At 30.2% G+C, this 26,182-nt stretch overlaps 1 protein-coding gene across 1 annotated transcript in view; it reads left to right on the top strand.

The window, feature by feature from the left end:
* The window catches only part of LOC148281008 (metabotropic glutamate receptor 2-like), a 508,075-nt gene that overhangs the window by 309,603 nt on the left and 172,290 nt on the right, over window positions 1-26,182 (top strand). Inside the window, 2 exon segments of the mRNA XM_088227463.1 lie at window positions 3,679-3,853; window positions 7,801-7,907. Coding sequence (XP_088083589.1) covers window positions 3,679-3,853; window positions 7,801-7,907 — 282 coding nt within the window.

Raw genomic sequence — 26,182 nt, 5'->3', positions numbered from 1 at the left:
TTGCATGCAATAGCGAATTTAAAAACTCAATTTTTTAATAAAATTTTTGTAACGTACGAAATGTTTTATGAATAAACGGGTTTTGTTTTTGACACGCTTTTTATATTTTACGTACTGGCACAGGTTAACTTGATTCCTTTTTTGAAAAAAATCAGCTTACCTTGTAAACACTTCCAATTTTTGTTTTATTTTACAAAATGTTTACATTTGCATTTATTAAATACAAATATATAGTGAATCTATTTTCCTGTAAATATGATAAGTGTATGGAGTTATAATTTTGTTAATCTTTTGTTGCGAGGAGGCGTGTATAAAATAAAATATCTCGACAAACATGTTTTGTCTGGAGTTTTATTTACAATTTCATTTACAATAATTAAATAAAATGACAATAAATGAGCGCCAAACAAAACTGTCTAAACTTAACCATAGAAATTAGAATAAACTTACGTAAATTGTTGTAAGTGAGCAGCAATGTCGTTTTAAAGGCAACCGGAATCAATGTTGGTTGGAGAGTCTGAATTTTGTTTCTCGGTCATTGGCGGCATGTTGCGCCTCAATGTGGGCAGGCCTGTCACCGGGAGTTTTATTTGTCCAGTGTTAAAAGTGCTCATACATATTTAAGTGGCATAACCAAGAACGACCCTTTTCTGAAAACTTAATTTTTGACTTATTGATAGAGAAAAACACACATCAAAAGCGCTTTATAAAATTTTTACTGTAAATACAAATATATGTATACTTCACTAATTACATTGTATGACATAAAACAGACTGACTTTCTACATTATTTTTCTTCCTGGCACTGTCTCAACTCATTGCCTGGGTCAGTTCTTCTCGTTTTTAGGCTGTATAACCCTCGGCTCTAGGTGTGATTTTCATCTAGGCCGGTTCTGTGCAGGATTAAGGAATATGAAGTTATCCGGGAGTTCTTGATCTTCCTCAGAATAACTGTCGAGGAAGATCCATAGACATTGCTTTATTTCCTGTGTGGTCAAGTGGTCTTCGTTTTATGTGCCCGCACCATCTGCTGTCTCTCTTCTGGCTTACTATTTATATCAGTGATAATCAAACTAACAAAAATAAAACAAGTTTTAAAAAAAAAATCTTTTAGTTTCATTTTATAGCAAAAAATCTTTGGGCCAAACATTAATTAAAAGTAAAGATCAGGTAAACAAATTTGAAAACAACGGAATGTACGAATTAATATGTACTTGTCCTGGTTCATTAATAGGACAAAGCGGGAGAGCAATTAAATATAGACTGAAAGAAAATTTAGCTTCGCATAGATTAAATAATGACATATCAAACTTTGCATCACATTTAAATGAATCAAAACATAATCTTGACAAATCAAAAAACATAAAAAATTTACATGTAGGCCATAAAGGTCAAAAGTTAGATAGATTGGAAATTTTATAAATAAATAGGATAAAAAATAATAGCGATATAATTTTAATAAATCAGCAGATAGAATTCAAAAACTCACCCTTATTAGCCCCCTTAGTTGGACCCTGTACGCTGTAATAAAACAATAAATATTTTTCATATAACATAACATTATCTTTAAATACACTGCCAACACATGTTTCAATAATTTGTCTCACTTTGTTCCATTGAAATATTGCGTATTGTATATTTTACAACTTATTTTTAAATGTACCTACACTTAAGAAAATATTTAGTTTTATATAAATTATCCTCATACTGTATAATATTCACCAGTCTGAAGATGTCCATTAGAGGGTGAAAGCGCTAATTGGTCGAAATAAATAAGTGGGAGTGTTCTAAGTATTTTTTAAATTTATTACTTATATGTAAATATAAGTTATTACATCATTACAATAAATGCGGGTGTTTTCACTGTAAATCTACATTGCTTTTTCAAAACAACAATGCATAATAAATTACGGATTAAACTCAATTTATGGAATTTGAAGGTAAAATAAAATATTTCAACCAGCCAATGGTCATAAACCATGTACATATCTAAACTTTCACATTCACTTTTCTCATCGTAATAAGAGAAATCAAAATTTTGTTGAATAAAATTAGAATAGAAATGTGAAATACATATGAAAAAATAATAAAAACACTGAACAGTACAGTTCTCCTTGGAATAGGTTTTCTTAGTAGGGAGGACTCAAACTATTTTTTAAAAATATATTTTCCATACACATTAATAATTTTTAAAAAACATGCGTTTAAAAAGTGTAGTTCTTTCTTCCTAATAAAGCATTTCTTTATAAAATAAAAATTCTATATTTTTTTTTAAATCTGCATGATATTTTTACATTTGACCAAGACCTAAAGTTTCTACTCCTTTAATTTAACAGGGTGCTTCTATTCAGATAAGGATCGTTTCACAATTCTATGGGTGGGAGGAGCAATCACATCAGTCAAAACGCCTTACTTTTGATGAGACAGTTTTTTGTGTCTCAAACATTGCCGGAATCAAATCTAACAGTGAAAGAATATCCTTTTTTTTCTCCAAACTTATAGAAATTGGATTATTGATAATAAACAGGAATACAAAATCATGTGATTATTTTTTCAACGTAACGTCATTTAAGGCATAAAGTTATTAAAGGTTCTTCTTGGAGAAAACTTTTTTTTATCCGATAACTAATACACATATTTTGTGTGGTAAATAACATTGATAATTAAAAAATTTACTAAAGATTAAAATACTAAAACAGTTGTATTATATATTGGTAAATTCAATACTGACGTATGGTCTGATTGGCTGGGGAAGATGCACTAAAACGACTATGGCTTTAGCAGCTATAGATCAAAAATCAGTGACAAGAGTTGTATTGAAAAACCATACCGATACTCGAGTGATTCGCTCTTTAAAGAATTTCAAGAGCTGGATATTTGTCAACAGTATATATTGAAGTCAGTAGCGGTCACGCATCTTAACAGGGAAAATACACAAGGTTTTGTCATGTTCATAATACTAGACACTCCAATAAGGATCTAATTCTACAGAGAGGAGTTAATACTTTTTTGGCTCAAATGCAGCCATATTATATAGGCCCGAGGATATATAACCGCATCCCGGATTCATGGAAATGTGGTGGGATTGCCAGGCTGAGGAAAGTGTTGACTGCATTTTTAATCCACATTAATCGGAGGGAGTCAGAGAAACTATTGTCCGATGTAGAAGGACGTAAGCTGATTTCTTGTTTAACTAGTAATGACTTAGGACTTAGGATACAGAGATTTCGGTATTATTTATGTTTTCACTGTACATTTATTATTAATTTTTAAGATTGAAAAAGCACACATAATAATAAAACTGTAATTATTTTTTAATATTATTATAAAATACATAATTAACTGCCTTAGAACGGGGAAGCTATCCCTAACTAAGCAGTTTAGATGAATAACGGCAAAAATACAAAATGTATTTGTTTACTTTTAATTTAACTTAATAACGTTTTTTGATTTTCGTGTTTTAGAACACGTGTAAACATAGGCGCATACTACAAGATGATCAAATAAAAAAAGTGGAATACGTTGACTTATGTGATTGTTCCCCCCGCCCATAGAATTGATTTTTCAAATGTTTTTTATAATAATATTTATAATTTTAATTACACTCAAAAATATGTACTTATAAATATTATTAAATATTCATTGATAAATATAGCATGAAATGTTTCGTCTTTTCAGAATTCTGGGAAGATCACTTCCATTGTCGCTACCTGAATAGCTCCAAGACACCATACAACATCAAATACGCCACCCCGTGTACAGGAAAGGAAAAGCTGACGAAACAAAATACTGACTTTGAAGATCAACTCCAGTTTGTTTCCGATGCAGTTATGGCCTTCGCATACGCAATAAGGTGATTCTTATTTCCTTTTATAAATACAACTCGATAACTAACATTATTTTAAAAATAACTATTTTGATCCCTTTCTTATTCTAATTAGATATTTTTTAATTTAAAATATAATTCAACAATGCTTTGAGTACGTCCAAATGCTTGCAGACTGGCTGAATTTTCTCTTAAACCAGCCAATGACAGGTCATAAGCCCTGTAAATGCCTAAACTGCAGTTAACGGCTTTCGCGGGAATCTAAAATCGTAAATTACAAAATATTTTTATGGTACTAATAAGTACATTTTTTTTAACTTAACAGTATTTCATAGACCCTAATTATTTTTTTATTGTCAAAAAAAAGTTACATTTTCCTATTCTTAAATAATCGCAAGTACTGGGTGTAAACATAAGTTTTGTCCTTTTTGTAAAATGAACAAAGAAAGCAAAACGGTAAATGTCATAAATCGTAAGTAAATTTTCTGCTCTACAAAATATAACATATTTCTTAATGTTATAAATATTGTGTTATATAATAACAAGCCTTTAAAATGAATTGTCAAGTGGACGAAAGTGCGCATTTTCGACTTCCCTTCTTTTTGTGTTCAATTGAGGAAATAAAGCTGCCAAATCTGATCCCGATACTTACGCAATGAACGGTGAGGATCCTACTAATAATTGATTAATTTGTTATTTAGTAATGAAGTAGAATACATAATTGACAAATTTCTTGTATTTTTTTTCCGTTTGTTTTTTAGTTCCGGTGTTACAATTTGTGTTATTTTTTTTTACAAATGAAGGGAACAAGAGGACGCAATGAAAGAAAATTACAACAAATTAGTCAATAATGTATTCTACTTCATAATTTTGCGACAAATTCACCGTACACAGCGCTAACATCGCAAGCAGTTTTAGCAGAGTTACACCCTTGATTGAAAACGAAGAGAAGGAGTTGTCAAAAATGTTTAATTTCGTCAACTTGACATTCCATTTGAAAGGCTTGTATTAAAATAATAAAATATAAGTAACGTAAAAGCGAAAAAAAATATCTTGTAGAGCTGAAATTTTCTTTCGAATGATGTATAACCTGTATATTTTGTATTAATATTGGTGCTTATTTTTAAATTTAAAAAAAAAAGAACGCAATCAATAAATAGTGTTTAGTAATAAATAGGGTTAGTACTTACTTTGACAATAATTGTAAAAATTGTTGTTATTTTAAACAACTCTGGTTAAAAAAAGATAACTACAACTCACCAATTTGGAATATTACAACGATCTGTCCTTGGGAGATTGATAAATAAAATCAATTTGAAGTTTGAAAGAATTTACCTGAAATTGTATTCTCAAATCCGCTATCCTTTCAAAAAATCAATCGCCACCAGGGCTGGTATTCCAAACGCTCCCGCGGCCATATTATCTCGTGTATTTACGTACAAAACACACGAGAAAAACTGTTTTCTCGTGCCATGAGAGTGGTTTAAAATAACATCCCAGCTAGGTTACATTGCTAGAACATGACAGGGCCAAATGGGTTCAAAAATTATTACATGAATCACAGGAATAAATTAAAGAAAAAAATATTTAAAATAAAAACTCTGATTCTTACAGAATGTGAATTTCACTATAAAAACGTTAAAACATTATTTTTTTAAGCTTAATATTTATCTTTTTTTAGAATTCATTTCAAATTCAAATAATTTTTATTTTTTTAAATATTCTTAACTACTGATATGATCAAAATCTGGCATTAGTAAAAAAATGGCAACGCTTTGAAATTGGAATCTTGGAGTGTTCCATTTGAAGTCATGGGCCATCTGGTCGGGTTTGTCATCAGGTCCAGTTGGTTGATGCTCCCATTAATAACCATAACCTCATCGCCTAGAAAGACTCTCAAAACAAGGCAACATTTTGACGTACATTACGTTCCGTTTCCAGTTAGACAAAATCAATTTTTATTGCTCTTTTAGTATGGTGAAAAATGAATTTGTGAATTACATTATACTCTTGACCGTCGATATATTGATAAATAATAAATAAGATTCGATAACATGGTTCTAGCCGTGTGACTTTGTTGTCTCATATTTAATATATACTAGATATAAGGTTAAAAAAATGAGACTGAATTTTAATCAAAGATTAAGGGGATGTCTAGACATAGAGACATTAGATCAGCATGAACTTAAGTAATCTAAAGCAGCACTTTAGTCCCTTTTACTGAAAAACAATATCCACAATCACCCAACGTTCACGTTCTGTCAGAAGAAAGCTTAGAAAAAAAACGATATTGGTAGAAGCGTTCATCACAGACAAAATCAAAAAGATTCGTCGCCAATATTTTCTGTGACGAGTGGCAAATGTTACCCGTTACAATATTCTTTTGAAAGCTGACTTTTTTAAGCTAAAAAGTTTCGGAGTATGATTTTTTTAATCCTTCTTGTGTTATTAAGATAGTTATACAAAGTGATAAGAGTTAAACGAAATTGTTTGTTTGGTCTTTATATTTATGTGTAAGTATTGCGAGGCGCAAATTTCTCCAGTTCCTATTAAACCTCTGTACTTTTGTATGGAGAAGTTCTTCAAGGTAGTTTGAAAAATGTTGAAAACACGTCTTAGACGGAACTTTCATATGAGAAACAAGGTTTTTTTGGGTGAACTTTTTAACTTGTATTCAAACACATTGCTTCATCATTCAATGCGTAAAAATAATATATTTTAACTAATATGACCTACCCTATCTAACAGCAACTAAAGAAATTTTTAAACAAACTAAACAATTAAATGTAACTGAACTCTTTAAACTAGAATCCTTAAAATTTATCCATAAATTAGCCACTGATGTAATTGTAGACGAAGAACTGGAACTTGAAAAAAACTGTAGTAAACATGAACACAATACGAGAATATCAGAAAAATATTATATACAACCTTTTAAAACGAGAAAAGGACAAGCGAGAATTATAAAACATGGACTGAAATTATACAATAAACGACCAGACAAAACTAAACAAAAGACTCAGACAACATTTACAAAAGATGTTAAAAATATTATTATTATTAACAGTAGAATGTGAATTTTAAAAGTAAAAATATTTTGTTAAATGTATGTTACCCGTAAAGGTTTATCAATGAAAAATAAAATAAAATAAAAATATTAATTATTAAAGCATTGACTTTGAGGTCCAACATTTTAATAAACATTGCGCTTTGGTAAATATTTGTGTAAAAGTACTTACCAAATCCTCTATGTCAATCGGTTTCAAAACGCACATGACTCTTCGTCAGGACATTAGTTACACTATCATGCAAATTTCACTGCACACCTTCACCATAGTTCGTACTTAAAAAGGTATCAGGTTCTCTGCATCCTGGACGTACGTTGCGGACTGCTCGTCGGCAGTTCGTGTTAAGACTACGAAACACGAACCTGACTTGGGAGAATGCACAGGATCTAACAGCTGACAGAGATGAATGGAGGCTCTTTGTAGACTCCGTAAACTCCAACTAGGGAGTGGACATGGAATTTGCATTTTAGTGTAGTTAATATCCCGACTAAGACACGTGTTAGGTACGTCTCAAAACCGGTAGTCAAACAAAAGTAGAAAAGTGATGATATACAAATATTTAGACATTTAATTGTTATTTTAAAATTATTGGCATAAACCTTAGAGTAATAATACGCCACTGCCTAATAGAGTCGCCCATACATACAAATACCATTCTATAATTATTATCAACCAAGAAAGTAGCTATAGTCTACATCAACACAACTTGCCAGGTAGGTACTAAGGTCGAGAATTGCAAGCGCAAACCAAAACCGACCGTTACCCGTTTGTTGTTAAACTAAAAACCAAACCAAAAATTTGGAACGCTTTTGTTCTATGCAATTGAGCAAAAGGGCTTCTCTAGAGAATTATTACTCGGAGGCATAAATTAACAAGTAAAATTAACATAATGTATTTTCTCTTTAGGGATATGCACAAAGAACTCTGCTATGGCCGTCCAGGATTATGCGATGCAATGAAACCAACCAAGGGTCCTGAACTTCTTCGTTACCTGAGAAAAGTCCAGTTCGAAGGTAAGTTTAGTCCGTCTTGTAACAAAGTGCATATCTACAATAGTAATATATTTGTGTCTCGTTTACATGTGTTGATATTTGTACTTGGTGGTTCAGGTTCTGAAAGCGTCGTAGGGGTATATAAAAGTACAATTCAAAGGTAAGTTTAATGCTACTTATCAAAATTTTAGAAGCAAATCAACGATAATATTCACATGCGGTATATATGCGGGGTTGTTTTTGTTCAGTGGCCTATTTTCTGAGGGCACCGTGGGTTTTAAACCCTAAGCCTCGTTTGGGCTCAATTAGATTTGTATCATTTCAATCCTCTGGCCAGTAAGTGAACCTGTATGTAATATAAAGCAATTCAAACCGCAGAGTGGTTTCCCAGTAGCTTAATGATCTCGGATAACTTTACCTTTTGCCAGTGGCGTACCTTTATTGAAAAAAAATTTTTTTTCTGGAAAATAACGTCACAATTCTCTAACTATGCTGAAAATATGCAGAACCATAAAATGAACCCTCCCTAAAATTGAATAATAATGTTAGATAAATTATTTTTGTACAAAACTTATTAATAGTAAAATTGATTTCTATGATCTACTTGAAAGATTTTCTTTCCGTGTTCTATCTAGACCGGCAAGACTTATATTATACACAAACAACGCGTCAACTAACTATTAAAAAAAAACAATAACTTGAATATACGAGCAATTTACCTTTACATTTACCAAGACTGGTATTTTTTATGACAATGAAAGTAAATTTGAATCTATAGTAACAGAAATATTGAGAAAAGTACATATTTAATTGATTAGTATTATTTTATAAATCTGTTTCATCTTCTACGTTTATATATATATTTTAATACAACTAATAGTGCACAGGACATTTATGCTTTCGGAGTCAGTACTGGTACTACCTAATCACTTAGCTTCTTGAGTCCAATGTTGAACAAATACCTCTCTTTGCCACTTTGGATCTGCAACTCTTCCGATGTGCGCTTTCCTTCTGCGTCCTGTTTTCGGCCTACAATCAATCACTTTTTTTGCCCATCTACCGTCCGACATCCCAGATACATGCCCCGTCCGATTCCACTTCAACAGAACGTAGTTCCGATATGTTAGATCACATACTTCCATTCTCTGCATAAGAGTGTGGTATTTTGCCATTATATTCTGCTTTCTCTGAAATACCTCTTTTTCTTCCATTTTTAGCTATAATACGTTCAATAAGTATTTCCTTTCTAATATCTCTTTGAATTTTCTGGTTTAGTTTTTTGTATTCTTGGCACCCGTATATATTTTCTCTCTCATTTTTCTCATTTGCTTCATCAATTCTTCGATTGGTTGTTATATTTTATTTCCAGTTGTTCAGTTGTTTCACTTCAGGTACATACCATGAGAAATCTTTTCAAAATAACCGCCTTATTAGGAATTGAACCCAATACCCAAGGTATAATAAGCAAACGCGTTAATCACTTAGGAGGTGGATTCTATACTTGATTTTGTAACTGACTATAATCACATGCAGCCTAGCTATATCTTGAGGGTAAGTCATGCACCTGAACATTGCACGAAACGCAAGATCGGCCCACAGAGGGCGCTATCAAAATTCTGTGAAACAATGAAATCAAATAGATCACTTTTTTTTCATACCGGTAGTCTGCAAACGAAAGGTGATATTTTATCTCTAAAAATGTTGGCTGTAAATTATTCATTTTATTATCTCGTTCCGTCGGGACACGAAAAAATGAAATAGAGTTTAAGTTGAATTATGTACCGGTTTTGTTTTATTATCAAACCTATCATCATTACGATACCTTATCCGCACCTGATGGTGCACAAGGCACTTTATTGTAACTCTAAATTCCATCTATTTCTTTATCTGATGCGTGAGTGTGATGATCAGTCTTTCACGCTTGATAATAAAACTCAGTTCTCTATTGTAAATAAATAGTAATCATGAGATAAATAAAGTCTATAAGAAGCTAAAAATGTCAGGATAGACGCATGTGGCATTTCATCATCTCGGTCTACCCTTGCGAGGAAATAGCGTGATAGTTGGAGTATTTTTTTGTTTGTTTAATTTTTACACAATCAAGTCACAAGGGTGGGTAAGCATAACGTCATATTATTTATTTTTTTATTTTTACATAAACAACAAAAATTACCTTTATAATATATATTGAACCAAAAATCATATTGGTTAAATATGAAGTAAACGTGAACATTAGAATTATAAAAAAATATATTTATTTACTGAAAAGAATTAAAATAAACAGTCTAATTTAAGTTTTTAAAAAGGATTTTTGATTAATTTTATAGGAGTTTAAAGAAAATATCATAATAACTTGTTATGCGGGGTGTGAAATGAAATTTTGTGTCCAGGGGGATGAAGAATAATATTTTGTGTTTGTAATAGAACCATATCCCTGGAGCGAAATCACAAAAGCCCCACTTGTCGTTTATAGCCGACGCCATAAAATTTTCTCATCGTGATTATTTATCATTTTAGCGATTCTAATGGACCATCGACTAAAATAAATCAATCGGTGAAAATAATATTTTTTAAATATTTCTACACTTCAACCCCATGCGCAACAACACTAGTTTTATATATCATTGCTCAAAATATTTACGTTTACCAAATAACGATATTTGACACCGTTTAATTATTGTATTAATTTAAGAATAATAAAAATATCACAAGCAAATTTGATTTGTAATGTTATAATTATTTAGGAACAATTTTTAAAATCTTCACAGGTCGCAGTGACGTCAGGAGCTTGCATAGCACCGACCCTCACCACTTAGAATAATAATAATAATATAAATATATATTTTTAAACTCAATAAGAGACGTATATAAAATGAAGTTTAAGTTAAACAAATACACAATATTTTGACTAAAATGTCGTAACATTTTGTCATGAAATAAAATACTTATAAATGTAGCTTTAATTAAGTTATGTAAGCACTAAAACCTTTCAAAGTGCACTACAAACGAAAAATGGAAAGACTAAAACTCGATTTGCTTTGACTTTAGCGTTGTTTATCGTTTGACCACTTAACCACGATTCAAATCCACATCTACTGTGATCGGTCAAGGAATTTTCATCGACGTGATAAATATCTGTGATTGAGCGACAGCAATAGTGTTTTCGACTCGATGGCCGCTCTCGGGTGAAAATCTTGAATAAAGAAATTTAGTGGCCTAGATCGCCTCGTCGTGTATTACCCAATGTGTTCACCTAATATTCTAATGTCCTGGGTTCGGTTCTTGGCATAATAGATGTTAAATATTATTTGTTTAGATGGTTTTGATATTCATATTTCATTATTCCTGGACTGGCACCTGAATGACGACTAAAATTTATGTTCTCCTTGTATTTAAATAACATATTATGATTTAACAACATACGCTATATTTGATTTAATAATTCAGTTTCAGGTGCAACATTGAGTGTGACAATGCGGATGATAATAAAACAATAAATTAGTTAATACTAGGATTGTTCGTAATGTTGAAATATGAACACAGTTTTTTGATTTGGTAAAATTCAAAACAAACGTTAAAAAAATATTTAAAAACGTAAAATGAGTGAGAAATTACATAGCACCTCTTTGGTTTGTGCTTATCATTGAAATGTTAGCCTCCGTTCTTATTTGATTCTATCCGTCCTTTCTTGCTATTACCTTAACCAATTGATTGCCATGGTGTATAGTGAGAAATGATTGCTGTTCTATTCAATCGAGATTTTCCCATAAAAATTATGTATTACAATAAACAACTTTTAGCAATTTGATAACATCAACTTTCAGCGTATTCACTATTTAATATCTGACAGACAATAAAAACAAAATTCAATGACCAATCATAATGACTATTTATTACCTATCATAACAAAAATTATGTTGATAAAATACTACCCCAGTGACGTCAAATTATTTTTATTATTGATCATTGTTTTTTATTTGGTAGTAAATAAATAAATAACACAAAACGTAGAACAACACTGAATTAACCCTTTTAATAATAGCCGAATTTGAATCAAAGATATGTGAAAAATCGAATCACCAAAAAATCTAATCTTAACGATTCCAGCTAAATTATATTTATAAATTAAGGCATGAAATACTTAAATAGCTTTTAAACATAAATTAATTAAAATAAATTCAGGTTTTCACAACAATAATTCAGTTAAAAATCACAATAAAAAAATGTAAATATTTTTAACTTTACGAGAAATAAACTTCAAATATTTATCATCTTAAACATTCAGGTTTCTAAACAATTTTTTTTATGGAAGTTCATTGTGATTTTTTATGGAAACCAAATACTTATATTAATAAATATGACAGTGTAAGTACTCTCCAAGCACCTTGCACGTTTTTTTAGAGAGATGCATACAACGTAAACAAAACGTACATAAATTATCTATAGGTATGTATGTGTCATACAGTAAATCAAAACAAAAAAGTAACTTAACTAAAATAAATAAATATTTGCATCCTGATTTACTCAAGTACTTCAATTTTGGTTGTCAAAAACACTAGAACTAGTTTTTATGAATTAGAAAACCATATTATGGATTCAAACTATTCTAATCATTCCCATTAAATTAAACTTTTAAATTCAGTCACAAATAAAGGTATTATAATGAATTATTTAGAAAATATGGAAATGCAAAAAAAAATATTCAGAAGAAACTATAATTAATAATATTATATTCCAAAATTCTTCACCCTCCTGCTATCAATACTCCTCACCCCCTCCACCACATATTGCCTTGCGCCTTCCACCCCACCTTATCAGTACCTTAGTACTAATCTGTGTATATTTGTTTTGTTTAGTTTATTTTTACGTCTGATGTTGTGTTATAGTATATTTAACTCTCATGCAGTAAAAATTACAGTGTTTCATTTGAAATAAATTCAAAATGTTTTTCCACAACGTAAATAAGAAACAAGTTGTGTTAGAGCGGAATCAAACCTCCTATCCGGAGTCTGAGACACTACCCACGAAAGCTAAAATTTAATGTTGCGTTGCATTTTTAATACATTTATGTTTCTGGGTATTATTTTTAAAAATTCAAGCCGCAATAAGTAATTTATTTCAGTATCCGAATTGCCATACAAATATTGAGAACGAATTATTGGCGAAATTTGAATAAAAATTCAGTATTTTATAAGCTTCTGCCGTTTGGATTTAAAGTTTAAACGGTTTGAAAATTAGCTTGTAAAATTTGATTACTTTTGAAAATCATCTCTCCGTATAAAAAAATCGTAATATGTGAAATTGATTGCTGCTGGGATTTACATAAATTGGGGCTGTGAAAATTAATTTGTTTTTTTCACTATCACGTTTATCCACCTCGTAGCGTGTAACTAATAATGATCTATAAACATGTAACATATATACATTATGAGCTAACGCAATTAATTACGAGCGGCCTCCGTGGTCAAAATGCTTGATTCACGGACGGAAAGTTCCTGGCTCGATCCCCGATGAGAACGTAACAGTTTCATGTGTTCTTTTTTATCAATCATTAGTGTTCTGTGCTATATTTCACCACTGCAATTGGGCATCTCGGACTGTTGAGATACAAAAAAAATAATTAAAAAGGCGGCTTCCGTAGTGGTTAAGATGCTTTACTCTCAAACAAAAGTCCCTGGTTCGATTCCCGATGAGAATACATAATTAAAATGCAGTTTTTTTCAAGCCTGGGTGTTCTGTGTACTCCTGTAATTGGGTCTTCTGGCTGGTTATGGTGCCAAAAAAAATGTATATAAATTTTAACGGGTAATTGAAAACAATTTTGATTTGGAAACATAAAAATCTAGGCATTACCAGAGCCAAACATCGGTTATTTATTTTATTTATTTTACAGCTAATACAATTGCTGTAAAATCGGTACATAATATAAATAGTTGTAAAGTAAAGCGGGCCGATGATGTATAAAGTTTTTAATTTTTTTAGACATCAAAGTAAAAGAGGTTTAAAAGTTTCATTTTGGATCACATTGAACGTAAAAATTACTAAATAAAATACTTTTTGTTAAATAATACATAATTTAATCACATTACAAATTCGAACACGTTTTAAAACTACCAAATAGCAAAAAGTTTACACTCCGCGGAACTGATTCCGTCGAGCGCCTGGCTAATATTGACGAAAAGAATGGCTCATAAAAACAATGTTACCCATTTATTTCAAAACAAAGTGCAACTCACGCCCTTAAATGCTTGTTTAATAGGGTTAAATGCACAGTATAAAATTTAGTAAGACGGATTTTCTTACTTAAATACAAAATGACAGTTGGGTTAGCGCAAAAAATATACTTTTTCGAAAACTTTAAGCTATAGTTGAGGGCCAAAAGTAGTATCGAATATTTTTCTAATATTTTCTGCATTCCGAATAATTCAAAAGGCAACTTTTTAGATTCCTATCAGTTCAAAATTTGGAATAAAAATATTGGTCCACCCTATTGTATAAGTTTCCCATATAATTCGGTACAACGTAAATGTAAAATTTCCTCTTTCATCGAAGTTAAGTTTTTGTAATGATTTAAATATAAAGGTATAATAAAATATAGTATTATTTTTATTTGATAAGCAAAAACAACATAAATTACATAAATAAACGTATTACATACATTATATAATATAATATAATATTTGAATAAATATAATATTTGAACATGTTACACACTAAGGAAAAAACATAAAAGACAATACAAGAAAAGAAAAAGATCGCTATAAAAATGTTCAGGATGAGGAAATGTTATCAAATTATTGAAATGTAATTAATAGATTATTTTTTTGAATATTTTTGTTATATATTACAACTTTAATGACAAGAATGTAACATATATAGGTTTCGAAAAAGTTTTTTTCTTTGTCATCTGAATACTAAGACATGTCTTCGGTATTTGTTTATTTATTTACATTTTGTGTTTGTTGTTGCGTAATGATATTTTGTTAAATTTTAGTAATTAGTCATTAGTCAAGCTTTTAAAGTTTTTGCGCGTCATTCTACGCTAGCATGCTCAGTAGATCGCCAATTCAAAGCGGTCAAGTTTAAGCGTCTTACGTTGGTCGTGTCAGAGAATTTTATGTTTTGAGTTATATTAAAGAACTAACGTTTAACTACGTAATAATAAACTACGAATAAAATGTTTTATATTTATTTTAAATAATGTCTTTGTTCTGGATAAGAAGAAGGAATTTTTCAGGGATAAAATAATTTTAGTGTGGGCATTAAAAGTATAAAAAAGGCGAAAATAGCCCATTAAAGATAAATATTTTTCTGTAAGGCGGTTACTTTTTAACGTTCGTGATGTGAGATAAAAATATGTTTAACGTCACTTTATTGTCTCGTGTAACGTATTTTTTATGTTTGGGTCACTCGATCACAATATGAAATTTAATTAAAATACTCGTTGCAGCCCCCTCACAATATTTCAGTGAGGGATGACTTTTTATGGCCATTTTGGCCGCTATCTTGGGTGTTATTATTATGAATATTGCTCTGTTTTATTGTATCACGTTTATTTTGAGATAGAACGGCCAAAACCGCCCAGCTAACGAAGGTAAAAATATGACTTTAAGACCGTACCTACTGCAATATTAATTATTTTACTAACAGTTTTCTATTAAAAAATTTGGTTTCTTATCACGTTTGTTTTTAGATTTTGAAACACATGTTGAAATAATTACTACAATATTAATTTTACCGGGTAGTAATTTTACAAGGTAGACAATGTAACCTTTAACATATTGTGTGAAAAAACTCCCTCGAGTCACTCTATGGTAACTTTAAGTTGATTTAAGTTATGGCCATTTTGGCCACTATCTTGGGTGTTATTATCATGAATATTGCTCGGTTTTATTGTATCACGTTTATTTTAAGATAGAAAGGCCAAAACCGCCCAGCTAACGAAGGTAGAAATATGACTTTAAGACCGTACCTACTGCAATATTAATTATTTTACAAACAGTTTTCTATTAAAAAAAATGGTTTCTTATTAAGTTTATTTTTAGATTTTTTTTTCATAACACATGTTGAAATAATTACTACAATATAAATTTTACCGGGTAGTAATTTTACAAGGTAGACAATGTAACCTTTAACATATTGTGTGAAAAAACTCCCTCGAGTCACTCTATGGTAACTTTAAGTTGACCTTTGGTAATCTAATTTAAATTTTATGTGTGTCTCGCTATCTAATTAGATTACATCTCTTTCTCTCAAACGAATATTTTTTTAAAATATTTCCACATTTTATCATTTTCGGAGATCCTGGTGGAAAAAATATTTCATTTAAAATTATCTCTGTACCTAAATATGTGATATGTTTTTTTCTAGTGTGTTAAGGTTTAATGAAAATTTCCAAAGAAGTTCATTTAAATATTTAAAAAATGTGCCGATGTTAATTAATAAAATGCAATTTGCAACGGCCGGTTACTGAAACTGAGGGGTTAATAGAATGTATTAACTCATTATTAAATTTTAGGTATATCAATATTAAAAGGGTTTTTGGGGGCCAAATGTATTTAAAAAAAATCGGAATCGGAATTTGAAATCGGGCTGTGGTCCTGTGGCTAGTGTCTCGGACTCACGGATCGAAAGTCCGTGGTTCGAATTCCACTCTTCTCCTACTCGATTCCATTTTCTAATAGTGAGTTATTTACAACTCGTTGAAAATGGGCCCTCAAAATTAAATATATATATCTGATAAAGGTTTCAGCTCTTTAACTTCACAAACATCAACAGATGAAAGAATTGAAGGAATATAAATGTTCAAATAAAGGCAGAATCGTGAATGTTACACAGTGTGTAAAGTGGCCACTTAAACCAGCCATTGACAGGTCATAAGCCCTGTAGATGCCTAGACTTCTATATTACCTTCTCTTAAATGTTCTTCGTCTCTGTTGTAATATGTAAATAAAACAACAGTAATTAAAAAAATTGCATTTGTAACGTCTCCATCGTAATTTTGACATGTTTTTCAAAACAATATTTTGTTTCGTTAAAAATATTTATTACGCTTGAGCTTATATTATATGACAAGAGCCCACCCAATCAATTTATTCCCTTTTACCCCTATTCGATTGTTGAAAGTAAGAAAAAACAAAGTCTACTACCCACTCTGGGTATTCTAATTTTTATTCGTAAAAATAGTTCAGCAGAATCTATTTCGATATTTAAGATTTTTAAGTAAACTTGCTCTTAATCACTGTGCTTAATTATTTAGTTTTTCATTGCTTCCCTCTTGGCATGAACACTTGACAAATTTACTACTCTAATGCTCTATGTTTACATATTTTTTTATATAAGTTTATTGATATCATTTTAACATGCTAGAATTTCACTCGTTTATGCGCTTTGTAGCTGCATGACGATTGGTAATTTAGCTCTCTATTTCATATGTATAAAATATTTTATCACATATAAAATACCTAAATTTTGTAAATGAGGTCTAGAATTCCAACAGTCCATGCGTTTAGTAGCTGCAATGCATGTTTTTATCTTACCCCTTTTTATTAATCATATTAATTTACTTTCACTGTCAATTTTGAGAATGTGTCAATTGGGGCTTGATTTTTTACCGTCCATGCGCTTTGTAGCTACAAGACGTGCTAGGATATTTATGTTTCACTAATTTAATTAGCAAAGTGGTGACATTATCGAGTCTTTTTTTTTAAATCATTTTTTTTTCCAAAAACGGAAAAACGTTCTAATGTATGAAACCTAAGTAAAAACTAAAATATGTTATATGCAACTACTATGGGAAACAGGATATTAAAATGACATAAACAGACTAAAAAGACAACAAAATAAAATATTAAAGTTTAGTATATGACCTTCCCTATCTAACTGCAACTAGATAGCTTTTTAAACAAACTAGGCAATTAAATATAACTGAACTCTTTCAACAAGAATCATTAAAATGTATCCATAAATTAACCACCAATGTTATTGTAGACGAATATCTAAAATTTGTAAAAAACTGTAGCCAACATGGACATAATACGAGAATATCAGAGAAATATCATATTCAACTTTCTAAAACAAGGCAAGGACAATCGAGACTAATAAACCAGGGACTGAAATATACATTAAACTACGAGACAAAACTTATCAAAAGACTCAGAAAAACTTTTCTAAAGATGTTAAAAATATTTTTTTGAACATCAGAGTATGAATAAAAAATGTTTATGCTATTTTTGTACAATTAATGTAATAATCCGTAAGGGTTTATAAATAAATTATCAAATAAAAAAATATAAAAAATTATTTTAGCGCAGCACCCTTGGGGTGATTTTCACAAAAATAGCACTATGTAAATTATCCAACTGTAAATATATACACAATTCGCAGATCTTTAAGAAAACTGATTCCTAAGTGTATATTATATCAACTACTAGTCTCTTTAGAAGGCTTAACGAGCCTTTAAAGATATCAATGTTTCTGGCAGCGTCTTTGTAAAATGTGTGGTCTTTTAAATGATTGAAATTAATATAAATGTTTTATTGATCCGAAAAGGCCGGATTTATGTTTCAAGAGATATTCAAATTGTTTTTTTATGTAAATGAACACTGATTTATATTCTCTGGTTGGTGAGCTTCCATTTTTGTTCAAATACAAAAGTAATATGGCGGCGTACAAACGACGGATCGTAAATCCCGAATTCCTCCCGAATCCTTTGATCTAAGCACCCGATTTAGTTTTCGCGCACAGGAGTACATAATTCTACAGTATCCCTGCTTGCGGCATTTCGCACCTGTTTTTGTGACGTTCCGCATCTGTTTTGTAACAGTTCCCACCTGTTCTGTGACGCAACGTAAGACGTCAGCTGACAGGAGGAAAAGAACTGTAACTCTAAAAACGTATTTTTATTTACCAAAGTACAGTATCATTACTTTTGCCTCAACATATTGCATTTATAACTTGAAATGTACATTTGAAAAAATTATATGTAATGAAGTTATGTACTTTATGAGGCAACCATTTGTTTGGTTTATTCCAATACGTTTGATTGATTAAACTGTGTCAATACAGTTTGTTATTTAGATTAATGATGTTGATCCTTTAGAAGCATCGTGTTTTTTTTTTTTCAGTTTTCAAGCGGTATATAATATATTTCCGGCTCATTGAAACTAGCCATAAATTAAAATATCTTAAAATGAATAAAATTATTATTGCCATACGTTAAAACACCATAGTAAAACAAAAGACATTAAAAATATTTTCCATACCCATTTACCGCTCTTATTTTTTTGTCTTCTCTTTCGCAGTAGTAGTTGTTTGATTGTAAAATAATAAGACTTCTCTATTTACATCTAAATATTTGAGTTTTTTTCCCCTTTTCTTTTTTCTCCACTTTTACATCTTCTCCTCAAATTATATTGCAGATTTGTAAGTAAATTACCTTCGACGTCTGTTTTTGTATTTGTATTTTGTTTAATTTAATTAAAATTAAAACCATTATATTATTCGTACATCCATACATATAGATAATCAACACGATTTTAAATTAGAAAATATCGAAGCCTATAAGGAAAAAAACAATATCATTAAATTACAGGTAATAGACCCAAAACTCACAATATATGCAATTTACAGGCAACCTGGAAAAAATAAAATAAAAGACTACATCGAATACCTCGACCGAACACTAAATAATCACGGAACTGAAAAAAGCATCACTATCGGAGACCTTAACATTAATTTACTAGACACACATAACGACGTTAAAGACTACATAAATATGCTTAAAAGCAAAAACCTAAAAATTATCAACCGAAAAACTGACAAAGAATACTCCAGAAAAAACCAACGAGGACAAAATTCAATAATAGACCATGTAATAACAAATATAAAACCAAAAGAGAAAATAGAAGTTTACCTTACCGACACCCCACTAAGTGACCACAGACAAATAGACATACAATTGAAAATACCACCAAACAATCCCAAAAAAAGCCTACAAAAGTATGCCTCTAAAAAAATTGACTATGCAAAACTTAAAGAAAACATAACAAAAAAAACAAATCATCTCAACATTGAAAGTTTTAAGGAACTACAAGAAATAATTCAAGAAGAAACGAGACAAAACACAAAAACCACCATTAAAAACTATACAACTTCAGCTAAAGAAGGCTGGATGACAAAAGAAATATATGACAAAATTAAAACAAGAGACCAATTGTGTAAAAAAATGCAATACTTTCCATCATTTACCCAACAATTTAAAATTCTGCAAGCAGAAGTTAGAAACAACATAAAAAGAACAAAAAAAAAACACTTTGCTAGTCGCATAAATGAAACTAATGGGAACAGTTACAAAATATGGAAAGAAATTAAAAACATTACCCAAGAAAATGATACCAAAAAAACTAACATATCTAAATTAAAAAAAGAAAATGGTGAAGAGACTCAGAATGCAAAAGAAAAAGCCGATATAATAAACAACTATTACACAAACATCGGAAAAGAACTAGCAAGCGCTATAGTAAATCAAAATTACAACTCGTTGAAAATGGCCCTCAAAATTAAATATTTGGGTAAATCATAAGAACGCAAATATTTCTTTTTTCAAAAAAAAAAAAAAAAATACAACCAAAACAAATTTTAGAAAAATAGAATATGATGGAGAAATTTACTTAAGATATACGAGCAACAAAGAAATCAGCAAAATAATAAACGGGCTCAAAGACAACACATCACCTGGCCATGACGAAATAAAAGTTGTTACAGTCAAAAAAATAAAGGAAGAAATAACCACGACAATAGTGAAATTGATAAATAAACATATAGCAAACGGAAGCTTTCCAGAAGTAATGAAATTAGCAAGAATAACACCAATTTACAAAGGAGGAGAAAAAAACTTAGCTTCTAACTACAGACCCATTGCAAACTTAACCATTCTAAGTAAAATATTTGAAAAAGTGCTACACAATCGATTATACCAACACCTTGAAAACCTTAATTTTATTGCAAAAGACCAACATGGATTTCAAAAAACACCTCCACAGCAATGACATCAGTTTGCAACTTTATACAAACCAAAATTGATAAAGGAAATACAGTGACTGCACTCATACTTGACTTCAAGAAGGCATTTGATACAGTCCACATAGATACCCTTCTAGATAAACTAAAACATACAGGAGTTAAGGGACAAGCTCTCAAAATATTTAAAAACTATCTACAAGGAAGAAAACAGTTTACGAAAATTGAAGAACACAAAAGTGAAATAAAAACAATGCAATTTGGAGTACCTCAGGGATCAATATTAGGACCATTGTTTTATATAATATACATTAACGACATAATACACAGTGACATAATGGGAAAAAAAACAATCTATGCGGACGACTTAGGAATTTTATATGAAAACAAAAATGACATTGAAACGACTAAAACCACGTGCAAAAACTATTAGAATGGACAAACAAAAACTTCTTAACATTAAATGCCAAGAAATGCAATATAATACATTTCGAAACACAAAAGAAGAACCATAACATGAACATAAAAATAAACAACGAAACTCTTAAAGAACTAGAACATGTGACTTACCTAGGACTTACAATGGACAGACAATTAAAATGGACAAAACACATAGACGGACTCACTAAAGTAATGGCATCACTACATAGCCTCTTCTACAAAATTAAAGATTTTATATCAAGAAAAGAAAAAATTATGATGTACGAAGCCTATGTCAAAAGTAAATTGAGTTACATGATCGCCTTCTGGGGAACTGGTAACAAGACAGACATAACAAGAATACAAAGACAACAAAATAAAATTCTTAAACTAACATACAACCTACCCTACCTGACCTCTACGACTGAACTGTACAAAAAAACACACCAGTTTGACATAAACTACTTGACTAAAATTGAGACCTTAAAAATTGTGCACAAAATAACACTGGGAAACATACAAGACGACGACATAATATTAGTCAAAAATGCTGACATACATAAATATAACACCAGACAACAAAAACACTATCATATTGAAAAAGCAAAGACAAACACAGGACAGTCAAAAATACTACATAATGGACTTAAACACTACAACGACCTACCTTACTACTTGAAAACTTTTAATGGAGACAAATTTAAAATCAATCTGAAAAAGCACATGATGACTGAACTAACTAGACTAGACGAGACATAAAATGACTAGACAATATTAAATTTCTAATGTAACCCTAACGGGTTTTTTAAAATTGTAAATAAATAAAAAATAAAAAAATGTTTATATTAATTTGCTATTTATTTTCTCAAACATACTGTTTGGACCAAATCTATACCTACCTACCCGTCCTTCCCATTTCCTAGCGCTCTCCATGTAACAATAATACTTAGTGTGAGTTTGCCGGTAACAACATTAAAAATCAGTACAAAATCTAACATTAACGAGTGAAGTGCTTTACTAACATTTCTACAATCGAGTTGTGCCTGCGTCATTTTGGACCGCCAGATCCATCCAAACAAGCTGTGCCAGGATTCCAGCGCTCGTCACGCCTTATCCACCAGCAGGTTGGTGGAGCTGCGCAACTTTCCTTCCCTACCAATACTGTCCACTATCTAAATTTTCTTCCTCCTAGGACGAGGTATTCTTCACACCTCGTCCACTCCTCAACACATACCATTTGGGTTGGTACGAAGAAATAACTTTAAGGCAATACGTATGCATGATGTTTAAAAAGTAATCATCAAGTGTTACATTTAGCCCTGTATGCAGTATTTTGTTTTTAAAAATCAAGACATTATTGATGAACTTATCTTATTTTGTTGTTTTAGATTTTGATTTTCATTTCGTCACAAAAAAAGTTACGCTTTTTTGCAGTTGCAAAATTTTACCTCTCATGCACAGGCAAAACACCTCAAGGCACGTCTGATTCCCGAAAACAAACAACCCAGGTTCTATTAGGCCGATACTGACAAAGCAATCTTGTCATACAAATTGTTATACTTTCTCATGGTGTAATGTGCTTTTTGACTGTTGACTCGCGGAAAACATTTTCACTTTCAAGGAAACAAATTAATTTTCAAATGTTTTGGTTGTAAAAAAAATATTTTAAATGTCATTGTGTCTCTTCGATTACATCTAAAGGTAATTTCTATTTTCAAAGAGTTCAGATAAAAAAACTGACACTTTTGTTTGTTTTAACCAAAAATTTTTGTTCAAATCCTGTTACTTAAACGTAAAAAAAAGTACTTGCCTATTCATAATATTTAGATCTTGATGATCATTTTCAATAAGTTCTAAGTAAATAATTTACTATGGGAAAATTGTAATTGGGTTGTTACAGATCGCAATTCGAACTTCGAACCTCTGATCTGTGAGTTTGTGACATAAGCCACGGGACCACAACCAAAACATATTGATTATTATTTACCGACAGTTTTTTTAAGTTTTTTCAAATGCTCGTTGTTGACCTAGTACTAATTTTTTTTAACGTCCGCTTCTCACGCCTCGCATATAGATAAATATATTTTATCGTATCAAAATAAATAAAACAACTTTGTATTTAACCAATAATGTTTAAATTTTTTGGAGGTTTGTTGTTTTATTTATTTTATTATACTTAATTACCACAAAGTTAATGCTTCAAATGTAAAATTTATATTTTATGGTTTTTAAACTTGTTTTAACTGCATTTAAAGAGATCGGAGAACATTATTTATTGGTTTGGATTTAATTTGAATCACAGTTCTTACATAATATTAAAATGTATATTGTTTTTTTTATAGTGTAAATGTATTTAAGAAAAATGTTTGCAATTGGTTGCTGTACATCGATAGGGACGAGGCTGTCTTTTTTTTTGTTGTGAAGTTTGAGATTAGCAATTAGCAATTAGCAAAAATTGACAAATCTGCTATGCTTCCATACTTCTACTTTTATTTGCTTGTATAATATATCTTGATATTTTTATGTTTTTTCATTACGTATTTTTTTATTGTTGCATTTAGTACTCATTCTTATTTAGCATATTATTTTTTACTCCAATTTTTTTTATAGTATGGATTATTTTTTTATAAACCATATCTCAATTATTGTTTCAATTATGTTTTTATATAAATATTATTTTTCTATTGATTTCAATGATACGATTATTTTGTTTTTTTTTCTGTACTGCTATATTATATTTCGAGTCATCGCTCACATTACCTTGTGAAATATAAAAAAAATAAATGAAATACTGTAGTCTGAAACCATAATTTGAACGAATATTTTATGAGGAACATGCCGGGAATCGAACCCATAACCTCAAGTATGGTAGGTAAAAGCTCCAATTCACTACGAGGAGTACTTATTTCTATTTGAGTGGGTTAAATGCAAATTCGCCACTGTCTATGATCACTGTTCTTGGGAAGACCAACAAAACCAGCATGAAAAATACTGTTTCTTTTAAGTTAAATGTGCAATCCGTGCGTGATATAACAGACGGCGAACGGACTTTTCATTTTGAGTTGAATTTGAATATTAATTAAATTTGTAAGGTGGCCACATAACACATTGTGTAACATTCACCATTCTGCCCATGTTCAAACATCGACATTTCCTCAACTCTCCCATCTGTTGATTTTTGTGTAGTGAAGGAGCTGAAACCTTTATAGTGTGGGTGAGATTTATCCGGATGAAACATCTATGTTGCAACATATTTAGATCTGAATAACTCCCTGGGAAGGAAATCCAGCCTGTCTGCAAACACTTGGACCTACTCAAAACATTGTTGAAAAATTGTTATGATTGCTGACAAGTTCAACGTTAAATATTTACGTAGAGTTCGTGTTTTTAGTGCAATATTTTACGAATTACGTAGTTCTTATCTTTTTACAGAAAACATCTTTTTTTTTAGAGATGGGTTTATGTGTAATTGTATTTTGGTTTTATAATGCGAAAATTTTCCATTAATCCAAAGGATTATTATTATTTCAAACACACGCTTTGCTGAAATCGTTAAAGTTTTCGGGGAGGATACAATAATACTCCATAACAAACATTAAATTTGATAAGTTATTAAAAGTTAAGCAACTCATCCGGTTAGTAACATCATGAGTATCTATTTATACGAGTTTGTTACTTATATATTATTCGTTTTTTTATTTTAACAATCACAATGTTTTAAATATTGTAGACATAAGATTGAATTTTATTCAGTTTCGGATGAATCAACATGAAACCGGATCGTGACCTTGAGTTTATGGTCGCTGATTCACAAATCAAAGCTCCTAGGGTTGTACTTCGCTCTTCCACAACTTGGTTCCTTTATTTTTTTTATTATTTTTTTTTTTTTTTTTAATTTATTTCTTAAGTTAGCTTATATTAAAACTAATATAAACTATTATGTACATTTACATCATCTATATATATTTACATTTCCTCACAGTAACTTATACATTTATTTTTAAATTCTTTCAGACACTTTTCATTCTTCATACATTCAGGCATCTCATCATACATTTTTAAACCCTTAAACATCAAACAATTTTGCGACTCAGCTCTTTTCAATAATGGTAGTCTTATTTTATCCTTTTGTCTAGTAGCATATTCATGACAATTTTTGTTTAAGACAACTTTATCCTTAAAATATTTTGGTAATTTATCGTGAAAAAATTTATGTATAAATATCAACATATTAAATTTAAGTCTCCTTCTTACAGATAACCATTTTAGTTCATCTCTCATTTTTTTTACATTGGTATATTTATTTTTCTTAAGAACTATTCTCATCGCTTTATTTTGTAAAATTTCTAGTTTATTTAAATTTCCTTCGTTTGCTAAAAATAATATTGTTGAGCAGTAATCTATATGTGGAAGAATGATTGTTTTGTAAATAAGTTCTCCAGTATTTTTATTTAATTTATTTCTCAATCTAATAAGGAAAAAAAAATTGTTTGATATTTTTTTTATTAACGTGTTCAAAATTTGCATTTAATGTCAATTTTGAATCAAGTATTATCCCCAAATATTTCATTTCATTAACCTTTTCTATTGAGTTATTTACAGGCTCAAAAATGTTTATATCGAGGTGTATCATAATACCGCTATTATTTATTTTTAATAAATATTCATATTAGTTAAAAAACTTTAAATTACACTATTTCGAACGTATTCAAATGTTTGTAGATAAAATTGTATATTTAAAAATCTTGATACTATCAGCAAAGAGAAGGAAGTCGTAGTTTTTGAGTGACCAATATCATTTATACATAGAATAATAAAATGAAAGCCCAGGTTGGATCCTTGGGGAATTCCGGAAT

The sequence above is a fragment of the Micrasema longulum genome, unplaced genomic scaffold, assembly GCF_059751315.1.
Source record: "Micrasema longulum isolate JH-2025_06_02 unplaced genomic scaffold, ASM5975131v1 h1tg000505l, whole genome shotgun sequence".
In the NCBI taxonomy this organism is placed as follows: domain Eukaryota; kingdom Metazoa; phylum Arthropoda; class Insecta; order Trichoptera; family Brachycentridae; genus Micrasema; species Micrasema longulum.
This window is presented reverse-complemented; position numbering and strand designations above follow the sequence as displayed.